At 39.4% G+C, this 25837-nt stretch overlaps 1 protein-coding gene across 4 annotated transcripts in view; it reads right to left on the bottom strand.

Annotated features, from left to right (window-relative positions):
- Positions 1 to 440: 440 nt before the first annotated feature.
- The window catches only part of LOC101618180 (putative COBW domain-containing protein 7), a 59888-nt gene continuing 34491 nt past the window's right edge, over positions 441 to 25837 (bottom strand). For all 4 annotated transcript variants that reach the window (XM_045133260.1, XM_045133263.1, XM_045133270.1 and 1 more), the window contains 7 exons: positions 25665 to 25709; positions 19015 to 19071; positions 14144 to 14192; positions 6046 to 6114; positions 5889 to 5954; positions 1361 to 1490; positions 441 to 734 (listed from right to left, as the gene is read on the bottom strand). In XM_045133260.1, coding sequence (XP_044989195.1) covers positions 628 to 734; positions 1361 to 1490; positions 5889 to 5954; positions 6046 to 6114; positions 14144 to 14192; positions 19015 to 19071; positions 25665 to 25709 — 523 coding nt within the window. In that variant the 3' untranslated portion in view covers positions 441 to 627. The remainder of the gene's footprint in view (positions 735 to 1360; positions 1491 to 5888; positions 5955 to 6045; positions 6115 to 14143; positions 14193 to 19014; positions 19072 to 25664; positions 25710 to 25837) is intronic.

Genomic DNA, 25837 nt, shown 5'->3' with positions numbered 1-25837 from the left:
GATCCAGATGCACAGCATGGCACATCTGGAGTTTCTTTGCAGTGATTGAAGGCCCTGGAGCACCCATTCTCATTCTCTCTCTCTCTCTCTACTTGCAAATAAATAAAGATATTAAAAAGCTGGGCATGGTGGTGCACGCCTTTCATCCCAGCACTTGGGAGGCAGAGGTAGGATTGCCATGAGTTGGAGGCCACCCTGAGACTACATAATGAATTCCAGGTCAGCCTGGGCTAGAGCAAGACCCTACTTTGAAAACCCTCCAAAAATAAATAAATAAAATGAAAACTAACAACACAATCATTATATTTCTATACCACCTGAAGTTTTAAGGGAAAATGAAAATGCTGAAGGTCATATCACCATCATACAAATAATGGTGAGAAGTTTGATACACTTAAACACCAAAACATATTCTGAAATAAATTTCTGTGAAACACTTCTCTGAAAAAAAATAATTTTATTTTATGAATGTTGAATGTTTTACAATGATTTACTAAAAGTTAATATATTCTATAAAATATTATCTTAAAGTTTAATGGAATTATAACAGATAAGGTAAATACAGGATGGAATAAACCCAATCTCATTTTTATTATACAGTTCTTTTGATAAGAAATGTATCCAATGCTACAGGCACGCCTGATCTTCTGTGAAATGTGCTGTCCACAGTTTTTTGGTTTCTGTCACAGTAGCTATAAATAGTTGTTTAAGGATATCTTTATCTAAGTTCCTGCCTGCAAACAAAACAAACATAGTGATTATATTGTGCTTAACCAAATAACACAGTTTACCTGTGAATTCCAGAGTATAAAATGCTTGATAATCTCTAGGAATTTACAAAATCAATGGTAACCATGTAATCCCTTTTATAACTTTCTAACTACTGTCAAGATCAAGTTGGTGCTTACAGTAATCAATCACTTCGCTAAAGTTATCAGAAGAATTATAAAAGACTTGGCAAATTCTTATGACTATTATCACATGATTCAGACAAAACATTAATCACAAACTAATTTAGTTACAGAACAGAATCTTATTGCCTAATAATGGCTAAGTAGCACATTGCACATCCCCTTCAAAACTGTTTTGTATTTTGCTTTCGAAATTTTATCATTGAGCCGGGCATGGTGGCACACACCTTTAATCCTAGCACTCAGGAGGCAGAGGTAGGAGAATCGCCGTGAGTTCGAGGCCATCCTAAGACTACAGAGTGAATTCCAGGTCAGCCTGAGCTAAAGTGTGAGACCTTACCTCAAAAAATCAAAAAAAAAAAAAATGTTTGTTATCATTGGAATGGGGTATGGTGGCTCACGTCTTTAATTCCAGCACCTGGGAGAATGATTTATCCTTGGTTACTTACCAATAAGAACCAATCGATTTGTTCTCTCAGTGTCATCTTTCCAGCTCACTGAAGTCTCTTCCAGGTCGTAGAGCTCATGGACACCTTGCACAATCACTTGCTGTGGTTTGTCTCGGAGGGACACCAGGCCCTGCACAAAAGGAGAAGGACCATCACCCTCAGCTCAGTCTTGAAAAGAAACAGTGTATCATGTGACTGCTTAACATTTGCTAATCTTTTTCAACATGCAAACTCACAAAGAAACTTAGAAAATTATTCCACCTCAATCATTTGTGCATTGTAAATTGCAAAAAACTCTAATAATTTTGTGTACACTTATTTTTTATAAACAATTACTTTTAATGATAAAAACCAATACATATTAGAATGCTCTCTCAATATTATATATCAAAACAAAATGATAAAGTATGTTATATACCATATCCTAAGAATTATTCTGTTATTAAATTTCATTTGTTGTTGTTGTTGAGGTAGGGTCTTACTCTAGCTCGGGCTGACCTGGAACTCACTCTGTACTTCGAGGCTGGCCTCAAACTCACAATGATCCTCTTACCTCTACCTCCCAAGGGCTGCGAGTAAAGGGGTGCACCACCACAGCTGGTGGGATTTTATATTTCTCTCAAAGATTTAGTGGGAAAATTTGACAAGTTAAAGAATTTAGGTGGTGAATTTGTTTTGAAAGTGGGTTATAAAATGTGTGGACCACCAAGAGGAAAAGAACTATTACATTTACCTGGATAAAAGTTCACTCTGTATTGATTTACAGAAACAAAGAAAATTACCTGATAAACTACTATGGAGATAAAATTAGTTTCTGACACAATGTTTGTTATATAACACATGTATATTATATAATACAAGTATACATACATGTATGCATGCATACATACATACATATATATTCATCACATTATACAAATATATAGATTTGAAAATACTGAGTAACAAACCACACTTTTTTGTGTGCATTCTTGGTATATTTGGGCATTCTGGATACATTACCTCTTTGGTTTTCTCTATGACCAGTTTTTGCTTTTTTTTTAATTTTTATTAACATTTTCCATGATTATAAAAAAATATTCCATGGTAATTCCCTCCCTCCCCCCTGACACTTTCCCCTTTGAAATTCCATTCTACATCATATTACCTCCCCATCTCAATCATTGTACTTACATATATACAATATCAACCTATTAAATAGCCTCCTCCCTTCCTTTCTCTTCCCTTTATGTCTCCTTTTTAACTTACTGGCCTCTGCTACCAAGTATTTTCCTTCTCATGCAGAAGCCCAATCATCTGTAGCTAGGATCCACATATGAGAGAGAACATGTGGCGCTTGGCTTTCTGGGCCTGGGTTACCTCACTTAGTATAATCCTTTCCAGGTCCATCCATTTTTCTGCAAATTTCATAACTTTGTTTTTCTTTACCACTGAGTAGAACTCCATTGTATAAATGTGCCACATTTTCATTATCCACTCATCAGTTGAGGGACATCCAGGCTGGTTCCACTTCCCAGCTATTATAAATTGAGCAGCAATAAACATGGTTGAGCACATACTTCTAAGGAAATGAGATGAGTCCTTTGGATATATGCCTAGGAGTGCTATAGTTGGGTCATATGGTAGATCAATCTTTAGCTGTTTTAGGAACCTCCACACTGTTTTCCACAATGGCTGGACCAGATTGCATTCCCACCAGTAGTGTAGAAAGGTTCCTGCTTTTCCACATCCCCACCAACATTTATGATCATTTGTTTTCATGATGGTGGCCAATCTGACAGGAGATGGAATCTCAATGTAGTTTTAATCTGCATTTCCCTGATGACTAGTGACGTAGAACATTTTTTTAGATGCTTATATGCATTCGTATTTCTTCCTTTGAGAATGCTCTATTTAGTTCCATAGGCCATTTTTTTTGATGGGCTTATTTGATTCCTTATTATTTAACTTCTTGAGTTCTTTGTATATCCTAGATATTAATCCTCTATCAGATATATAGCTGGCAAAGATTTTTTCCCATTCTGTAGGTTGCCTCTTTGCTTTTTGCACTGTGTCCTTTGCAGTGCAAAATCTTTGTAATTTCATGAGGTCCCAGTGATTAATCTGTGGTTTTATTGCCTGAGCAATTGGGGTTGTATTCAGAAAGTCTTTGCCAAGACCAATATGTTGAAGGGTTTCCCCTACTTTTTCCTCTAGCAGTTTCAGAGTTTCAGGTCTGATGTTAAGGTCTTTAATTCATTTGGACTTAATTCTTGTGCATGGCGAGAGAGAAGAATCTATTTTCATCCTTCTGCAGATATATATCCAGTTTTCCCAACACCATTTGCTGAAGAGGCTGTCTTTTCTCCAATGAGTATTTTTGGCATTTTTATCGAATATCAGGTGGCTATAGCTACTTGGGCTTACATCTGGGTCCTCTAATCTGTTCCACTGATCTACATGTCTGTTTTTGTGCCAGTACCAGGCTGTTTTTGTTACTATGGCTCTGTAGTATAGGTTAAAATTAGGTATGGTGATACCAACAGCCTTATTTTTGTTGCTCAGTATTATTTTAGATATTTGAGGTTTTTTGTGATTCCAAATGAATTTTTGGATTGTTTTTTCTATTTCCATGAAGAAAGCCTTTGGAATTTTGATAGGGATTGCATTAAATGTGTAGATTGCTTAAGGTAACATTGCTATTTTCACAATATTGATTCTTCCAATCCAGGAGCAAGGGATGTTTCTCCACTTTCTAGTGTCTTCTGCAATTTCTTGCTTGAGTGTTTTAAAGTTCTCATTGTAGAGATTCTTTACTTCTTTGGTTAGGTTTATTCCAAGGTACTTTATTTTTTTTTTGATGCAACTATGAATGGGAGCGATTCTCTGATTTCATCCTCTGTGTGTTTGTTGTTAGCATATATGAAGGCTACTGATTTCCGTGTATTTATTTTGCATCCTGCTACATGGCTGTAGGTTTTGATCAGCTCTAACAGCTTGCTAGTAGAGTTTTTAGGGTCCTTTATGTATAGAATCATGTCATCTGCAAATAATGATAACTTGGTTTCTTCCTTTCCAATTTGTATCTCTTTTATGTGTGTCTCTTGCCTTACTGCTATTGCTAAGACTTCCAAAACTATACTAAATAAAAGTGGGGACAGTGGACACCCTTGTCTCGTTCTGAGTTTTAAATTTTAATTTCTGCAATAAGAAATTCCTTGGAAAGAATTAGGTAAGCCTCCGTGTGTGCTAGTTCTACACAGAGCACAAAGGACTACTGACTCCAGTTAACCTTCTAGTGGGAAGAGTACTAAAGACTGGATCCAGGACCTCACTCATTCTAGGCATGTGGGCTACCATTCTGGGCTACAGCCTTGGACCCTAGAGTTAAAATCTTCAACCTTTCAATGACTGTAAGAACAAAAAGTCCAGGAAAGCAGACCGTTTTGCCCCCAGAATCTGGCAGTGTTGTGGCACGATAAAGACCAAGGGAAAACCAAAAAACACAACTGAAAGGCCACACACATATAAGGGCAAAATCCAAGCTGAAATGGTAGATGACAAGCTGCTGAGCCCTGGTCTTGGTGGCAGCATTAGTGTCTGTGCCCTTCTAGTTAGCTTTTCCATACTACATGCCAGGGGATAAAAGTGTCACAAGGAGAAACGTGCTCTGCCAGTAGAATCAGGGCTGTCAGTGGCACTACAGCCACAAAGCAGCCTCGGGCTCCACTGCCTTCCGGTCTCTAAGTGGAAGTGGCCTGGGATTCCTTTGCCTGCTCTGCAGAGCCAATCCTAGGCACAGCCAGCACTGGGAGGAAGAAATGAGAATCAAAATGGCTCCTCTGCAGCCTCAATGTCTGTCACTCTAGCAACTGTAGGAAGTCAGTCACTAACTGGAGAGAATCTAGTCACTGCCAGTGACAGACACCTTCTGCATGCCTGTGAACCCACTAGAGTAGGCACTAGATGACTGCTACCTCTGAAGTGGGCATCTAGAGCTACTGCCTCCTGGAAAAACCTTCACACACACATGTGTCAAGTAATATGAATGTGTTTCCAAACAGAACAAGAATTCTTGTGTTCGTAGCTTGGTATAAACTATGACAAATGTTTAGCGTCTGCTAAATGCATCAAGAAACACGAGGTTCAGCAATAACAGGACTTTCAACATTATTTCTCTGTTAAATGAAGCTCTCTTAGAAAAATAAACAGTTTCTCGAAGTGACCCGTCTGTGTGGCAAGAGCGGCAGATTCCGGCACAGGCTCCCGAGCCAGGCCACTGCTCAGCACACCTGGCAGAGGAGAGCGGGGCGAGCGGCCAGAGCTCGGGTTGTTGCGGCTGCAACACTAACCGAAGCTGTGCGAATAAATCATGCCTCCCTCAGTGACCGCTGCAGCTCCTTTTCTGCACTGAACATGGTAAAAATGAAAGCACACAAAGATTATTTGTACTAAATCCAGTGCCTCTGTTTAAAACTAAGCATGGTTTTTCTGTAACAGCCAAGAAAATGACACTGTGCAAGTCTGCAAGGGTGACCGTGTGCCGCACCTTCAGCCGTATGACCTCCATGCAGTGCTCGTCCTGGTTCCTCACGTTCTTTTCCCACAGGAGATTCTGTATGGGGTGAGATAATTTAGTAAGACCGACCGTCACTAATGCGACAAAGCAGCTGATAAATCATTAATCGGTTAAAAATTGCATTCACCTGAATGAATACATTTAAATTCTCTTCCTTTGCATTTCCTGGGACTTCAAAGGTGATTGTAACAATACTCTGAAAAGCAATAGAATAAATAATCACTAATTCTTATAATGACGTCAATATATTTTCTTAAAAATATAAACAGCCGGGCATGGTGGCGCATGCCTTTATCCCAGCCCTTGGGAGGCATACGTAGGAGCGCAGGAGGATCACTGTGAATTCGAGGCCACTCTGAGGCTACATAGTGAATTCCAGGTCAGCCTGGGCTAGAGTGAGACCCTGTCTCAAAAAAACAAAAATAAAAATAAAAAATTACGCACGCGCGCGCGCACACACACACAATCAGCTTTAAGATGAAAAATAGAAAAACACAGAATTTTAAGTTGTCTATGTATTAATTTGTATTTTTAATATCTATGTAGATTTTTGAAACTAGCAACTCTATTTTCCATTCTATAGAAAAAGATATAGATCATTAGCTTAGTATTTATGAAAAGCAAGCCCTTTCATGAGAGGGTATTCATTACTCAACTCCTTCTTTCTAGGACTCAAGCTGTAAGAAGGAATGTCACAGAGTCCTGCCTCTGTACCAAGCCCAGCATTTTTGCCTGTGCCATCTTATATTTTCAGTTATACTTTACAACAAGCCTGGGGAGTCAAAAGAACTATTTCCATTTTATAAGCTGACAAATGAGATTCAGGAAATAAAAACAGATCTAGAAGCACTGCTCCAAACAAAGGTAAAATTCTGTTCTCTTAGAAAAATAAATTCAGAGGGAAGGTTCATTTTATCTCTAATGGAGCAAGCAAAAAGAGAGTTCTTAGCGATGAGAATGACAGCATGATGTCATCTTTGGCTTACACTCTGACAATACCACTTATAGAACACAGACTCAGATCTACTTTCCTCCTGGCCTTGATAAGTTTCTCACTGACTTCTCTACAGAACCACAGCATGATTTCTTCCCTTTGCAACAATACAACCTAAAATTTCAAACAGTGTAGTACAGGAAGGCCAACATAACATGGTAAAAACAACAACCCCATCATGGATTATAGGATGCTCATACCAACTCAAAATGGCTTAAATAGACAGAAAAAAAAAGGTATCAGCCCACATTTCATTCACCATTGGAAAGCTATGTAAGATTGTAGTGAAAATATAGAAATATCAGAACCTTTTTCATCTTTATAACACAGTCTTGGCTATGGAGCTTAAGATGTCTTTGAACTCAAAATCCTCCTACCTCAGCCTCCAAAATGCTAGGCTTTCAAGCATACACCATGTCCGGCTTCAGAGCTGTTTTTATGCAGACTTAAGAGAATATGTAAAAATATTGAAGAACAAGTTAAATACAAATATACCCACACTTAGTCTCCAATTTTACTATCCATATGGAAAACAGAAAGTGCTTCTTGTTCAGACATGAGAAGTACAAGTCAATTAAAAAAAAAAATCAAGGGCTGGAGAGATGGCTTAGCAGTTAAGGTGTTTGCCTGCAAAGCCAAAGGATCCCTGTTTGATTCTCCAGGATGCACTAAGCCAGATGCACAAGGGGCACATGCACCTGGAGTTTATTTGCAGTGGCTGGAGGCCCTGGTGTGCTTATTCTCTCTCTCTCAAATAAATAAATAAAATATATTTTTAAAAATCAAGTTCAATTTTAATATGTGAGACAATAACAGCACTTATCTATGGGGCATATGGCCCAAGACCCTCAGTATTTATCTGAAACCATCAGCAATATTAAGGCACAATGCAATGCCTTTTCCACCTTAATTAAGCACATATTATTATGGCTATAACTTCAGCAAGTTGGGAACAGAAAAACCAGTGTGAATGTTTTCTCCTCCTCCACAATGTCATAGATAAGTTTCATTGCGAGACCACAGGTCTGAGCAGCCTCAGCTTGTGATTGTTCCGCCTTCCTTATTGAACCAAACACTTTCACCTTTTCACATAAAGGAATCACTTTATAGCTTCTCTGACACATCTGCACTGTCATTATAACTACTCTTGTGCTTTGGGACACTTGAACACTAGCATGATGATGTATGAGAGTCGATCTGGCAGCAGAGATGCCCACTAACTGAATGATGGGCAGGTGCTGTGTTTGCATGGATACAGTGGATAGTGGGCTCATTCCCATCCCAAGAGGGACAAAGCAGAGTGGTGAGGATCAACCATGCTACTCTGAATGGCATGCAACTTAAAACTAATGAGTTGTTTTTGAAATTTTCCATTTAATAATTTGACTATAAGCTGACCACAGGGAACTAAAAACGGGAGGGGGGTGTCTATTTGTATTGTTACAATAAAAAAGCATTAGAAACAACCTAAATATCCACCAACAAATAAATGAAAATGTGACACTTGCATACAATTTGACATTACTTAGCATTAAAAGGGAAGGAAACTTTTTCATAGAGTATAATGTGCATAAGCTCTGAGGACATTAAGCTGTGTGAAATAAGCCAGTGCCAAACTGACAAATACTGTCTGGTTTTACTTCTATCAAGGATTTAAAATAGTCAAGCTCACAGAAATCAGAACACGGGAAGGTGGTTACCACATGCGGATGGGAGACAGAACTGGGGAGTTAGTTTTCATCACACAGAATGATAAGGTCCTGGAGATCTGTTCTACAACATGTATATCCAATACGTGACTTTATTCACTAGGCTGTACACTAAAAATGTGCTAAGAAGGTAGATCTTAGGTTAAGCGGCTTTTACAACAATACACAGTTCTTGTTTTAAAATCTCACTAAGCATACCATACTTTCAAACTGTTTGTTTGAGTTCAAAATACTATGCATAAAAAACTGATGTCTTAAATCCCAGCACTTGGGAGGAAGGGGTAGGAGGATCACTGTGAGTTTGAGGCCAGCATGAGACTATTAGTGAATTTCAGATTAGACTGGGCTAGAGCGAGACCCTACCTTGTAAAAACAAAACAAACACACAAAACCCTGGCAATATTTTTCTTCATTAAAGAAATTATGTAAAATGCCAAAATTTGGCATCAAAATATAATGTAAAAGGTTGCCAAATAAAACACAACTTATTGGTTTCAAAGACTGTAATTCTGTGTTCAAAAAATTAAAACTGTACTTAATTCAAGTTGTGTAACAGTGTTTAACATTCAGGATGTCTAAATTTAGGGCACAATCTAGTCACACTGCCTTACAAATAAAGATGTGGGTGGGACTGCACATGCACATGTGTGTACATGCATGTATAAGACAGAGGACAACCTTGGTTGTTGTTCGTCATACTGTCCACTGGGCCCCAAGGACCTGTCTGTCTCTGCTTCCCCGATGCTAGGATTATAAGAAATGGCCACCATGCTGGCATTTTTTTCCCCAGCAGCAGTGTCTCACGCTAGCTCAGGCTGACCTGGAACTCACTATGTAGCCCCAGGCTGGCCTCAAATTCACAGCAATCCTCCTACCTCCACCTTCCGAGTGCTGGGACTAAAGGCATGTGCCACCACAGCCAAGCTCCATGCCTGGCATGTTTACTTGGGTTCTGAGGATCAAGCTCAAATCTTCAGGTTTGCAAGGCAAACATTACTAAATGAATGATCATCCCCCAGCCCCAGTTTAAAACTTTTTTTAAAATTTTTATTTATTTATTTATTTATTTATTTGAGAGCAACAGACACACAGAGAAAGACAGATAGAGGGAGAGAGAGAGAGAATGGGAGCGCCAGGGCTTCCAGCCGCTGCAAACGAACTCCAGGCGCGTGCGCCCCCTTGTGCATCTGGCTAACGTGGGACCTGGGGAACCGAGCCTCGAACTGGGGTCCTTAGGCTTCACAGGCAAGCACTTAACCGCTACGCCATCTCTCCAGCCCCAGTTTAAAACTTTTTATGATGACTTATTTTATAGCTTAAGGATATAATTAACTAATTAACTGATTAATGTTTTTGAGACAGGGTCTCATGTAAGCCAGACTGGCTTTGAAATCTTGATCCTCTTGTCTCTGACTCTCAAAATACTAGTATTACATTTATTACAGGCATGTGTCACTACACCCAGTTATGACTTAATATTATAAGGGGTACAATTAATTCCAGTGTGAAACATCAAGGATTTTTTAAACTAAGATGGTATATAATGGGGGCTCAAAGAAGGTAATCTATATGTTGAAACTGTGGTTTCTTCACATACAAAATACTCTTTTATTAGATAGAAAACACCTGAAGATGATAAAGTTCATAAATGATGGTCAAAACTCAGAATTCCAGCTGGTGAGATGGCTTAGTGGTTAAGGTGCCTGCAAAGCCTGAGGAGCCATGTTAAACTCTCCAGGTCACACATAAGCCAGACACACAAGGTGATGCAAGCACACAAGGTTACATATATGCACAAGGGGAACATGTGTCTGGAGTTCGACTGCAATGGCCAGAGGCCCTAGCACACCAATTCTCTCGCTCTCTGTCCCGTCCCTCTCTCTCTCTCTTGCTTTCACTCTCACTCCCTCTCATTTAAAAAAAAAAAAAAAAAAAAAGGAGGGCAGTCTGTTGGGCTTAACTCAAAAAAAAAAAAAATCAGAATTTATAGTTACTTCAGTACCAATCTTCAACTGAAACTTCTACTTTCACTTTTAAACATCTGGATTGCCCTTTCCCCAACCCAACACTTACCAAAATACCAAGCCAACCAAGCAACTAAAAAAACCCCTGCTAATTCAACACTATTTTTCTTGGTATTTAAGTCAAAAAAGAGTATCTATCTCTTCTTTGACTACAAAAGAGTACAGAGCACTTTTCTACAATTTTGGATACTTTTATTATCTGTATCTGAGTAGGATAAATAAAGCAAGTATTTGTGTACATCGATATATAAATATAAACATATACATTGAATTGCATACTAAAATCTGCATGTGTTATTCTATATGAGAAAACACCACCTCTCATTAAGTTTCTGATGAGTTTAGGATACCAGTTAGTGTTAGCCCTCGTTGTCTCTATGAAAATGAACCTTGGAATGTGTCTAAGAGATTGTTTCCATAAAGGTTTAACTGAGGAAGGAAGACCTACAATGAACATGGGTGGTGCCCGTGGGCCAGTGTCTGACTGAATAGAAAGAAGAAAGGATCAGCATTCACTTCTCTTCATCCTTCCTGACAGCAGACACAATGTGACCAGCCATCCTACATTCCTGCCTCTGACTTCTGCACCATGATGGACTGTGAGCCTACGCCAATCCTTCCCTCTTTAAGTTGCTTTCATTGTGCATTATGTCACAGCAATGAAAAAATAACTAATATTTCACCCTGTCCTACGATATGGCACTTTGGCCCTTGAGAAAACAGTAGAAGCAGGAAAACTATTTCCACCTCCTCCCCTAAAGCTTGTCTAAAACCTAGGACCAATTTCCTCACCTTTCCCTGAAGGGGCTCTTAAGACTCTCATGTAGGAAATGCCTTTCAGATACCCACAGGGAAAAGCATTCTTACATCTAAAGAAGGCCTGAAACAAACAGGCTCTGCTAAGTCGCCCAGCTTAGTTAAGGTCACCGGAACATCCTCCTTTTCTTGTCATGTTTCTCTACCACTCTCTACTATTCATCCAGTTCTTCAGGCTTTTATTATGAAAGTTTTCCTATAATGTCAACTTACTAAATAAAGCTGTATAATTTTTTTTTTTTTTTTTTTTGGTTTTTCAAGGTAGGGTCTCACTCTGGTCCAGGCTGACCTGGAATTAACTCTGTAGTCTCAGGGTGGCCTTGAACTCAAGGCGATTCTCCTACCTCTGCCTCCCGAGTGCTGGGATTAAAGGCGTGCGCCACCACGCCCGGCTAAGCTGTATACTTTTGTTGATCTGTATTCTGTTCAAGGTACTTCAGTCATGAACTTAGCAATGAGTGAGGAGGAGATTTCCTCCTCTGCAACTCAGATCCACTAAACCAAGGGAAAGGTTCATGTTTTTGAATCCTAAAGCCTTTTGCCTGCAATGCTGTGTGCCCAAGTTCATATATTTAATGTAGGACAGTGCATCAGAATCACCTGTCAAGTTGTAACAAAAACAGACATGCCCTACTGACTGGTGAGATGACATCATGTCTGGGATTTGCTTCAACACACTCTAGCAGAGGTAATGAGTATATACAGGTTTGTTATACTGTCCAATATTCACATATGTCTGGATTTACTATTTAAAACTTTTAAAAACTCTAGCAAAGCAATGTTGAGAGGATAGATGAAAACATTGGTAAATGTACCATTTAAATTAAAAAACTATATACATGAGGTCCATTTTATTCTTTCTACTTTTGTGTATCACTGAAATTTTCCACAATAAAAATATATATAAATGCACATTAATATGCATACATTCAAGCCTCCTTTTAGAGATTTCAGGGACAGGGATTATTAAGTAGCCAATTAAGAAAAGCCAGGCATGGTAGTACCACACCTTTAATCCTAGCATTCAGGAGGCAGAGGTAGGAGGATCACCTTGAGTTCGAGGTCACCCTGAGAATAAATTCCAGGTCAGCCTGGGCTAGTGTGAGACCCTACCTCAAAAAAACAAAAAAAGGGGCTCAAGAGATGGCTTAGAGGTTAAGTGCTTGCCTGTGAAGCCTAAGGACCCCAGTTTGAGGCTCGATTCCCCAGGACCCACGTTAGCCAGATGCACAAGGGGGCACATGCATCTGGAGTTTGCAGTGGCTAAAGGCCCTGGCGTGCTCATTCTCTCTCTTTCTCTTCCTCTCCCTCTCCCTCTCTCTCTCTCTCTCTCTCTCTCTATCTGCTTCTTTCTCTCTCTGTCACTTTGAAATAAATAAATAAACAAAAAAATTTAAAAAAAGAAAAGCCAGAAAGAGTAGGAAGGAAAAACAGGATACTCCATGTTTGAGAATCACAGATCTTCATTATTTTGACAATACTCACTGAACCCCATCACATATCAAGTCTTGTGTTAAGCAATGAAAAACTCATTTTTGGGGCTGGAGAGATGGCTTAGCGGTTAAGTGCTTGCCTGTGAAGCCTAAGGACCCCGGTTCGAGGCTCGGTTCCCCAGGTCCCACGTTAGCCAGATGCACAAGGGGGCGCACGCGTCTGGAGTTCGTTTGCAGTGGCTGGAAGCCCTGGCGCGCCCATTCTCTCTCTCTCTATCTGCTTCTTTCTCTCTCTGTCTGTCGCTCTCAAATAAATAAATAAAAATTTAAAAAAAAAACAAAACTCATTTTTAAGGAACCCATATGTAGAGTAATGCAAGGGGAAAATATACAATGCATAGCATTATAAATACCATAAAGGGGTCTTTTCAATATAACATGGATGTACATAGTGGCCATGATACACTACTTCTTCATAAGACTTTTCTCTTTCAACATTTAAATTTTATTATTTATTATTATTATTATTATTATTATTATTATTATTATTATTATTTGAGAGAGAGAATGGGTGTGCCAGGGCTTCCAGCCACCACAAATAAACTCCACCTACTGTATCTGGCTTATGTGGGTTCTGGGGGATCAAACCAAAGTCCTCTGGCTTTGCAGGCAAGTGCCTTAACCGCTAAGCCATCTCTCCTGCCCTCTCTCACCATTTTAGATGGAACTAAGGAGGTGCCCTAAAGTTCTACCATCTATGATCTGCTCAACAGAAATGTGGGTGCAGTACAAAGCTATCTCCCTTGTTTATAGCATCTTAAATATCTTCCTAAGGGATTATAATTTCAGATTATAAAAATACCTTGTAGAATTCAAATGTACAGTGTTACTGAAGGTGAAACTCAACGTTAATGTTTACTTAAATAAGCTTTGCTTGCAGAAGACTTTTTCTTAACCAATTAGTTCAATATCACTTAAATAGGGAGCAGATGAGCCCCCAGGGTACTTGTAAGTAGAAATTCTCAGAAATAAGAACTGAGCAAAATATGTTAAATGGCCTGCAGTAGAAACTACAAAGAGCACTTCCTAAGACTTGATCAGGTGATCTCAAAAGCACTCACAACTCTCACAAGTATCACCCTAATTGAGAAAGACCATTTTAGCAAGATCAAATAAAATCGTGTAGTCAACTTACTTGAGACGCCGTAACAATACTGCACAGTTTTTTTTGTTTTGTTTTGTTTTTTACCTGATCAAGGTGAGGCGCTGCTGGGACATGCTGAAGTTTTGTCTGCAAACTAAGAAGAGTCACTTTTAAGTTCAGAGTTAACAGGCCAAATAAGGACAAGCTCTTCCTAAAAGAATCTATTCCACAGTTTCATGGGGATACCGTTCATATGTTCTAATACAGAAAAGCTGACAAATTTAAGTTTTGAAAATTTCTTTAAAATATATATGCATACACGTACTATTAGCAACATTTGTCTGTGTAGTTAAATGTCAGAAGACTACTTTATGATTTCAATAGCTCTATACAGGCTTCGGAATAAATATATGGTCAGACCCATGCCTTTAACCCCAGTATTCAGAAGGCTGAAGTAGCAAGATCACCATGAATTAGATAGATTGGTAGGTAGGTAGATAGGTAGATAGGTAGGTAGGGAGATAGATAGATAGATAGATAGATAGATAGATAGATAGATAGACAGACAGACAGACAGACAGACAGATGATAGATAATTGGATGACAGATAAAGATAGATATATAGATGGCCTTTTTGTACTGCTCAAAGTTTCTTAATTCTCCCTAGGCGTCCAAATATGAAAATAAAGTTAGTAGTTAAAGAAAGACAGAGGAATAATTTTTTCTTTGCCAAAGTTTTCCCTTGAACAACATCTACTTACTGAAGGACAACCAGAATCATAAGTACAATCTTCCTACAGTTAGATTCCAGTTAGGAACAAAGTCAGAATCTTAAGAGTACACTGTTCTCTTATGAAAAGAGCCAGAAGATCAATATGGCATAACAAATTACAACCATAACAACTGTAGCATACACTTGGACACTGATGGGGACAGAATGGGAGGGAGAAAAAAAGACTTAAATCCTTGCAGATGTTTCGCCTTAAAGAACAGTGAGGGGTAAATTAGTAACAGCAAGTTTAGGAAAGAGAAAAGGCTTATAGGAACTGTTGGAGGGAATGAGTCACACTGGGGGGTCTTCTTAGGGAAAGTGTCAAATTAAATCCTTCCCAGCTGGTTCCTCAGGAAAGGAGTCTCCTGTTTAGCAACTAAGCAAAAATAGTCATACAAAAGCCTTATCTATCTATAATGGTGGGATAGCATAAAATAGCTATTGAATAGCTTTAAGTATCATTAAGACAAACTGCTCTTAACCAAAAGTAGAACAAGATTAGAAAATCATTGTAAATAATTCAGCAATGAACCTTTAGAGTTAGTTCCTAGTAAGACTCAAAATTTGTGCCCTTAATTTATTCCCTGTCATACACAGAAAATAAACCTTTCTCTCGTCTAGTAGACAAGCATCTGCTACCAAAACTTAAAATTTACTAATCAGAGTCTTCATTTTACATACTTCCTTAAAACAAGAACATAGTAGTAAGTGTTCTGTCTAAGTATCTTTTTTTCCCCCCCTCAGGGCTGAAGAGATGGTTTAGAAGTTAAGGTGCTTGCCTGCAAAGCCTAAGGGCCAAGATTCAATTCCCCAGAACCCCACATAAGCTAGATGCACATGGTGGCACATACATCTGGAGTTGGCAAGTGGCTAGAGGCCCTGGTGTGCCCAAACTTTCAAGTCTGGGGGGATGGCTCAGTTGATAAAGTGCTTGGCTCCCAAGCATGAGGACCTGAGTTTGAATTCCCAGAATCCATGTAAAAGCTGAGCATGGTGATATGTGCCTATATCCTTGGTGCCGGGGAGGCAGAGACAGGAGGAGCCCTGGGGTTTACTGGCTTGTCAGTCTAGCTGCATGGAGACTACACGTTCAGTGACAGAGCCTATATCAAATAACAGGATGGGAAGCAGGGCATGGTGGCACATGCCTTTAATCTCAGTACTCAGGAGGCAGAGGTGAGAGGATCACCCTGAGTCTGAGGCCATCTGGGACTACAGAGTGATTTTTTAGGTCAGCTGGAGCTAGAGTGAGACCCTATACCTAATGTCATCCTCTGGCTTCCACATGCATGCACACATGCATGCACCTATAGTCATGTGCACTCACACACATGTACCCATATACATACATACCCAACAACAAGAAAGAAAAGCAAACTTTAAGGCAATAGTATTTCATTTCCACCACCCTTACAAACATATTTAAATGTACCACAAGATCTGTAACAAACCAATAACTCATCGCCTCCATTAAATAATTCAGTTCTAAGCCAGATGTGAGGAGTGGAAGAAAGGAATGAGCCAACTGTTGAAACAGCATTAATGTTCCAGTGAAATTTACCGAATCTTGGAATCAAAAGGACCAGCAATACTGGGGTAGGCTAGACTTCTGGCCATTTCTGAAATGGGCAACTGAGACAAAGGCTCCTCATGCTTAGGACACAACACAGCCACCATGTCCCTCATAACGCTAGAACTAACAGACTATTCTTGGGCTGGGGAGATGACTCAGTACTTAAAAGGTACTTGCTTGCAAAGCCTCCTGGCCTGGGTTCAATTTCTGTCATCCGCATAAAGCCAGATCGGTATTCCTCTCACACACATATTATAAAAAAAAACTCTTTTAAAAAGGCCAACAATTGCCAGGTGTGGTGGCGCACACCTTTAATCCCAGTACTCAGGAGGCAGAGGTAGGAGGATCACCAAGAGCTCAAGGCCACCCTGAGATGCTAGATGATAACTCGAAAAAGCAAAACAAAACAAAAGGCCAATAATTAATGGCCAAACTTCTGCTTTATTAAATGAATATGACTTAACAGGGGAAAGTCTCTCATGTCTTATAAAAACACAAAAGCTTTGCATGAAAAAAAATCAGTTTAACTTTTAAAAATATTTTATTTATTTATTTATTTTTTATTTATTTCAGCAAGAGAAAATGAGGGAGAAAGGGGCAGATATATAGAGAGGGAATGGGTACACCAAGGGCCTTCAGCCACTGTAAACAAACTCCACATGCCTATGCCCTTTGTGCATCTGGCTTACGTGGGTCTGGGGAATTGAATCTGGGTCCTTTGGCTTTGCAGGCAAGTGTCTTAACTGCTAAGCCATCTCTCCAGCCCTCAGTATAATTCTGAATGAACGATTTCCACTTCCATACACAATCATTATCAAGCATAAACCATAATGCAGACCTGAAGCTCACATCAAGACAGTTCACAACTTAGGACAGCAGTCTTCTAAAAGGAGGGATTACTTCTGCCATAAAGGAAGTAGGTGTTTTGACCATGTAATACAGTGAGGGAAACTACCTCACCGATGCACAATATTTAGAGGCATACATTTTCATGATATTGTGTGCTCACTTATGAAACTTAAGAAGAAGAAATTCACTGGGGCTGCAGAGATGGCTCAGTGGCTAAAGGCACTTGCTTACGAAGCCTGACAACCTAGGTTCAATTCCCCAGTACCCATGTAAATCCAGATGCACAAAGTGGAGCAATGCATCTAGAGGTGGGTGTGCAGTGGCAAGAGGCCTTGGTGTGCCCATTCTCTCTGTCTCTCTGTCAAATAAAAAAAAGACACTTATTATTTATAGTAGCCAAGAGGATAAAGCAATCTAAACGTCCACCAAAGGATGAATGGATAAAATAAATGTGACATTTGTATATAGAATATTGTTAGCTATTTATGATAATATAGGTGACCCTGAGGACACGTGAAGAGAAACAGCCAACAGCCAAAGGACAAACACTACAACCCACCAAAGCAGAGATTGGCGTAGTGGCTGCTGCACAAGCAGGAGGGCCGACGGGGAGCAGTTACTCCACAAATAAGTTTTACAGCCTGTTACTCATCATCATGCCTTTAGTTAACAATACTGTATGGGACACTTAAGAATGTGCTAGAATACAGCTCATGATATATATTCTTAGGACGATTAGGGAACAAAAGACGGTGACGTTCAAAAATAAATATTTGCCATGCCTTAGCAAAAAGATTCTCCAAGTCAGGCATGTTGGCACACACCTTTAGTCCCAGTACTTGGGAGCAGAGGTAGGAGGATCGCTGTGAGTACAAGGCCAGTCTGAGACTACATAGTGAATTCCAGGTTAGCCCGGGCTAGAACAAGACCCTACCTCAAAAAAAAATGGGGAGGGGCTGGAGAGATGTCTTAGTGGTTAAGGCACTTGCTGGCAAAGCCAAAAGATCTAGGTTTGACTCCCCAGTAGCCACGTAAAGTGGCACATGTGTCTGGAGTTTGTTTACAATGGCTAGAGGCCCTGGCATGCTCACTCTCTCCTTCACCCCTCTCTCAAATAAATATATAAAATATTCAAACAAAATAAAACAAATAAAATATTCCCAAAGAAGATATGAAAGCTGACCTAAGGAGAAGAGAACAAGGGGTAGGAGTTGTCTGTAGAAACACATAAGCTAAATTTTCTATGTACCTTCTGCAATTTTTTTCCCATGGAAAGAGTATTACAGCATTTGGCAGAGAAAATTAAAAATTAGCCTCTATGGTTAACTATCATTTGCATTAAAATTTCTATAGAAAAACATTATGATTTCTTAACAACCAATTAAAAGAACTTTCAAGATCAAAGTAAATTATCTTGTGAGGCAGATGTGAATGGTATACACCTATAATCTCAGCACTTGGGAGGTTGAGGCAGGAGGACCCCAAGTTCAAGGGCAGCTTGGGCTATAAGGTGAGACCCTGCCTCAAAAATAACAAAACAAAATACAGAATGAAGCCAGATGTGGTGGTTCACAGGCAGAGGTAGGAGGATCAGCATGAGTTGGAGGTCACCCTGAGACTACAGAGTGAATTCCAGGTCTGGGCTAGAGTGAGACCCTACCTCAAAAAAAAAAAAACAAAAAAACCTAGAACGGTCTTATATGTAAACAGAATGATTGCTTAAATCAGGGATAACTATGAAATAAAGTATTTACACTAAAAATGACTAAAATAAAAACATACCTTACTCCAGAGAGACTGTCAAATGCATGAAGATCCAATACATTAGAGAGATCAACTCTAAAGGAAGAAAATTCATGTGAACAGTTGAAAACTCTGTGAAGTTAAATCCAATTAACCAAGAAGAAAATCTCTAAGAGTTTTCTTAATCAAAACATAGAAGCTGGGCATGGTCATGCGCACCTTTAATCCCAGCACTCAGGGAGGATCACTGTGAGTTTGAGGCCAGTGTGGAACTACAGAGTAAATTTTAGGCCAGCCTGGACTAGGACGAGACCCTACCTCAGGGGGAAAAAAACAAACAAACATGTAAGCATCAAGATTAATCTGGAGCTGAGAAGGTGACTCAGAAGTTCCAGCCTAGGTTCAATTCCCCAGTGCTCATGTAAACCCAGATGTAAAAAGTGGTGCATGCAATTGTTTGTAGTAGCAAAAAGCCCTGGTACACATGCACATAAATAAAATTTTAAAAAAAAAATTAATTAATCAGCATATTTAGGGAAGTAACCTAAAATGACAAGCAAAAAACAGCTATTTTTTTAAAGTTTTTCTATATAAAAGTTACAAAAATGGATGAATGGTTAAGATCAAGCAAAAAATTACTTAGTTATAGTTTCAACAAACTATTTTAACTTTATTGCTCTTTCATGAAATCTAATTTATAAGCTTTCCCAATACTATCATTTTAGTCAAAAGATAGCCTAAGTAATCATGACATTTCTCTTTTTAAAAAATTATTTTTGGGGCTGGAGGAATGGCTTAGCAGTTAAGGTGTTTGCCTGCAAAGCCAAAGGACCCAGGTTTGATTCCCCAGGACCCACGTTAGCCAGATGTGCAAGGAGGCACACCCATCTAGAGTTTGCTTGCAGTGGCTGGAGGCCCTGGCGCGCGCACCTCTCTCTCTCTCTCTCTCTCTCCCTCTTTCTCTGTCAAATAAATAAATAAAAATTTAAAAACTAAAAAAATAAAAAATAAATTAAAAATTATGTTTGAAAGTATTTTATTTACTTATAGGTGGGGAATGAGTACAATCATGACAGAATCTCTTGCCACTGCAAACAAACTTTAGACACATGTGTCACATTGTGTATCTGGCTTTACAGGGGTACTAGGGAATCAACAAGGCTGGCAGGCTTTGCAAGCAAGCACATTTAAGCTCTAACCCCCTCCCCACTCTAAATGAAACTTTTCAAGTGTCTCCAAAAAAATAAAACTCAAAAGTAGCAGTACATGCCCATTCTCCTGGAATGTACTCTTTGGAATTTTTATATTCTTCCTCCTAAGATAAAACAGGTAATATAAAAATAGTAGGAGGTCTTGATTATGCATAGATGCAAGGCTCTGGGTTGAATCCCAGGCACCAGCAAGTAAGAAGCAAACACAAACAACAGGAATCAAGTAACTAATAGATATTAGCATAGAGATTAGCTCATTCTAGACTTATCTATATGTGGGTTTAATTCATTCAAAATGAAGTCACAAATGAAACTTCCAGTCACTGTGTTCTGCTGGAATAGTTGTTTTTTCTCTTAGTTACTTAATGATAATGTAACCTTGTGAGGAATGTAGCAATAATAACAGATGAGAATCATAATTAGTATTTGGTTTAAGTACATAAAGGTAAATCTATTAAGATGGGTGGTTGATTTCCACTTTAAACATAAGCTCACAAAGCAGCAGAGGACAGTGACTTTGTCATCAAAGCTCAGATGAAGGGAGAAGATGACAAGAATAATGAAATTTCAAAACTAGACTCTGGCAGCTTGCCAAGTACTTACTGAATTTTTTTTTCACTAAGGAAACAAAAGCTCATTTGTCACTTCAAAGTTGTTTGTTAAATGTACAAATGCACGGTAAACTATCTCCTGGAACTGGGGGGTGGCCAGCTGTGCCTCTCTGTCCCCTCTCAGCAGCCGGCGGCACACTCACACTCAGGACAGCATTCTCAGATTATGAACGCTTATCTTGGCACAGACAGACAAATTCCCATCTTATTAAATGATGAATACTGCACAGTACTATGTTAATAGACTATATCAACACTTCAAATTCTGGACATGCTAGATGTGCTGAACAAGGAAAATGACCAAGCAAAGCAGTAAATGTTCCATGAACAAATTCCTGAATATCAATTTACTCTTAAAGATCAAAGTCTTAACACTGAGTGTACTTCCTGGTCCACCTTCACAGTGGAACAAATGTTTGCAATGACAAGTCAAAACTGAATGAAGTTTTCCCCCAAGTTTAACATCTTCACCCCAGAAAACAGATTAAAGTTTAATAAAGTTTGTATATGCCAATTCTGTGACGATCTCATTCATGAAAAACAACCTTCTAAGTACGTTGGTGTTTCACTGTGATAGTGTCCTCACAAATACATATTCACAGGTATTCTTTTTTTGTTTATTATTTATTTATTTGAGAGTGACAGACAGAGAAAGGGGGAGAGAGAGAGAGAAAGAGAGAGAGAGGGAGAGAGAATGGGCACGCCAGGGCCTCTATCCACTGCAAACGAACTCCAGACGCGTGTGCCCCCTTGTGCATCTGGCTAACATGGGTCCTGGGGAATTGAGCCTCGAACCTGGGTCCTTAGGCTACACAGGCAAGCGCTTAACCGCTAAGCCATCTCTCCAGCCCAGAGGTATTCTTCTTTACAATAAGATTCTTCTAGCATTTCTAAGACAGATAGGATCAACAATAGACTTGTGCAAAATAATAAGATATCAAAGTGTCCCATCAATTTTCAAAGACAAGTATTAGAGGACAAGACAAAGCCTGAGCTTCCACATGGACGTTTCTATAAGCTTTCCTTCAGACCAAAACTGTCATGGAAAAGAAATCCCCACTCAATCAAAGCACACATCTAAAAACCTAAGTTCCATGGCACTGAATGCATGTAATTTCTTTCTTCAGAGATAAAAATATCAGATTTTTTTCTAAAATATTCAAATAGCAAAATGACCATTGCCATCATTTTGTAAACTAAATAGGAAAAAAAAGTAAACAAATTAGAAAGAAAACAGCATTAGAAGTTCACTTTTCTCCCAATTTCTTGCAAGGACATTTTCCTCACTGCAGCGAGTGTCCTCAAAGCATGCCACAGCCAGTCCCGGACCTATAAACTGCAGCTACCGCCTATAAGCTCAGTCCTGAACTCTAGAACGAATTTCAAACGGTCTTTCCCAGTGGCATCTCACACTCAAAACTGCTTACAAAGCTAAACTAACCCCCTCCCCTCAGCCTCCTTCCAGTGGCAATCCGTGTATCTCAGAGAACAGGCCTACACAGAGCCCACCTCCCAGGAGTCTCGCTGCTTCTAACTCCTCTCATTTCAAACCGTGCATCAGGACTCCAGAGCCTTTGTGCTGAGTTCACCCTTCTGCTCTGCTACATGCTGCCGTGTGTCCTGATACTCTGAAAGATCCCAAAGCCCCCCTGCCTGGAATATCCAGGTGGAATGCTCTCTCTCGTGCTGTAAGACCCAGGTCACTGATCTTCTTACTCTTCACCAGGGGGAACTGAACAGTCACCCCTCTGCCTCCCTATCCTTAAAGGACCCTGTGCAGATCAAATCTCTGTTGTGATATGTTAGTAACATGTACTTCATTGTTTCATGCTTGTTCGCTTCTGTTTTCCTCAAATGACTAATCTCAAAGGCAAGCACTTAAGTCCTAGCCAACACTGTGAAGTGCCTAGGAGCCAGTAGGATGTCCAGTAGTTTACTGAACTGGTTAGTTATTGGCCAACTGGGTCTTTTGTTTTTCCTCTGTTCAGTCCCTTTAAATCTCTAAAACTAAAAAAGCCCAGAAGAGAGAAATGGCATGTCTTCCACACTTCTTACTTCTGAAGTCTGCGCAGTTCCAGAGAACTTGTGTTTGTCTGCAAACCCACCTCGAGCGTGCAGCATGCTACGCTCACTCTTCAGTCTCGGTCAGGTCAGCCTCCCGCACAGCACTTTCACTTTTGTCAGCTACAAAATCCTCAAGAGATTAGAATGTTTAAAAAAATGCAATGCAATTTTTAAAGTGACTTAAGCTATTCTATTAAGAACTAAATCTGTAGTTTGTAAACTGAGGACCCCAAATTCCTACACCTTGAGGAATTATGACTTAATAGGGATAGATGTCTGCATTTCACTGAAAAAGAATCTAACTCAACTTCCATTTTTATAGCAAGAGTGCATTACTTTTAGAGTCTCAGATGCACTGGCAAACACCAAATACCAAAGGATTAGAAAAAAAGTATTCTATTCATTGTTCACTCATCCTTTAAGTAGTAAACACTGCATGGTTCCTATCCCATAAGAGAGCAAATGTTAGAAATAAGAGAAATGCCAAACAACTTCATTACATAACAAGCTAATCAAGATGAAAAACCCTAATTGGAGAAAAGAGTATTTTCAAAGTGAAAATAGAAAACTGCTTTGTGATGTTTGTAAACATGAACTGAATAAATGCTATTAAAACAGAACCATAGCTACTAAAAAGACATGATTTCTAAAAGCAAATTTAGCCAGGCATAGTGGCACATGCCTTTAATTCCAGCACTCGGGAGGCAGAGGTAGGAGGATCACTGTTGAGTTCAAGGCCAGCTGAGACTACATAGTGAATCCCAGGTCAGCCTGGGCTAGGGCAAGACCCTACCTCAAAAAAAAAAAAAAAAAAAAACAAGCAAACAAACAAAAAGCTAACTTAAGCATTATACAGTTGCCTTCATTTATAGAGAAAACTCAAGAAAAAAATGCAGAGCACAACGGGACGCAGACATCCGGAGAAGAGGCCCACAGCATGAGTCCGCAGGTTTGGACAGCGGAATGCGAAGCACGGGGAGCACGTGCTGGCCCAGAACTGCGGAGCTCACTGGGAACACTCTTCCCCGGATCAGCAGGAGGCTCCCGCAGATACATGCTGAGTCCGCTCCCAGGGGCAAGCCCAGCAGCTGCTGCTCTTACAGCCTCACACTTCTGACAGTCTGTCACCACTCTAATCTCTGCCACCACAGACAAGCCATTCCGCCTCTGCTGCATTTCCAAGCAAAGACTCTGATAGGAACTGGGCAGCACTAGGCTGCAGTTATGTGCCCCGGAGCTGCCATGAGCATGCTGAAGGGTCTATTAGCTACTGAGACATCACTGACTCAAAATGAGCTTAAATAAATATCTGTGCATAGAAATGTTCTGAAGCCAGGCATGGTAGCACATGCCTTTTATCCCAGTACTCGGAAGGCAGAGGTAGGAGGATCACTGAGTTCAAGGCCCATCTGAGACTACATGGTGAATTCCAGGTCAGCCTGGGCTATAGCAAGACCTTACCTCCTACCTCAAGAAACCATTACAAAAAAAAAAAAAGCTTTGAAATCATAGTAGCATTCAACAGAAAACAGTTTTCTCCATCAAAATACTGTAGGCAGGTGTTTTAAGATTACATCTATTTTATAAAGTTAAGTAAATGTGTACAAACAGAAGTAAAAGAGAAAAATTTAGAGAAAATGTAAATAAATTTAAATAAAAATATGTGTCAGGAATTTAAACGTAAAGATTCCATGTACCTTTATGCATAGTTTTTGCAACTGAAACATTAAGAACATTTTGACGGTATTAAAAGCCATTTAAATATCATAAATTAAATTAAGATTTCTTTGTATAGCTTCCCAGATTTCAATATAGAATTGCCTTTTTTGTTTGGATTTTTGGTTTTTTTGTGACAGGATTATACTACATAGCCCAAGATGGCCTAACTGAGATCCTTCTGTCTCAGCCTTCCAAGTGTTAGGATTATAGAAATGTTACACCACGCTAGCTAAGTCTTATTCTTTCTCATTAAGCAAAAGCACAGTTACACAGTGTAATCAAAGCTCTAATCTTAAGCAAGGACACTGGTTAAACAATCCAAACTAATTTATAAAGAGCATTCCAAACAACATGTTAGGTTCTTCTTTTTTTTTTCTCTCAATTTTTCAAGGTAGGGTCTTACTCTGGACCAGGCTGACCTGGGATTGATGTGGAATTAACTATATAGTCTCAGGGTGGCCTCAAACTCACAGTGTTCCTCCTACCTCTGCCTCCCATGTGCTGGGATTAAAGGCATCCGCCACCACGCCCAGCTAGGTTCTACTTTTAATGCACCTATGTTGTTAACAACCACATTACTTATCAATTCCTTAATGTTTATTGTTAACTAAAATTATTTGCTATTAGTGTTAGTAATAGTTTTTTGTTTTGTTTTAAAATTTTTATTTTTATTTATTTATTTGACAGAGAAAGAGGTAGACAGAGAGAGAATGGGCACGCCAGGGCCTCCAGCCACTGCAAACCAACTCCAGACACGTGCGCCCTCTTGTGCATCTGGCTAATGTGAGCCCTCTTGGGCTTTGCAGGCAAACGCCTTAACCACTAAACCATTCCTCCAGCCTTGTTGTATTTTTTGAAATAGAATCCGATGAAACCCAGGCTGCCCTTGAATTCCCTATGTAATCAATGATGACTCTGAACTTCTGATCCTTCTACCTCTACCACCCAAGCGCTGATTACAGGGATATGTCACCATGACCAGGTCATGCAGGGCTGAAAACTGAACCCCTAATCTCATGCATATTAGGCAAGCATTCTACAAACTAAGCGACAACCCAGTCCTAGCAATTAGTTTCAAAAATACCTTGATCTTTGTGTTTCTAATATTTTCCCCAGTCCATTTATTGATCTGAAATAAAATGGAAAAGATTAAGTGTTACGTTTTTTCAAAGCACACAAAAATCGTATTTCTAAACACAGAGTAAACAAATATAAACACATCTTGAACTAGTAAAAAGTGAAAATGGAAAACAATTG

The sequence above is a fragment of the Jaculus jaculus genome, chromosome 1 (assembly GCF_020740685.1).
Source record: "Jaculus jaculus isolate mJacJac1 chromosome 1, mJacJac1.mat.Y.cur, whole genome shotgun sequence".
NCBI classification, from domain to species: Eukaryota; Metazoa; Chordata; class Mammalia; order Rodentia; family Dipodidae; genus Jaculus; species Jaculus jaculus.
The sequence above is the reverse complement of the archived record's forward strand: the minus strand, read 5'-3'. Positions and strand labels throughout refer to the sequence as shown.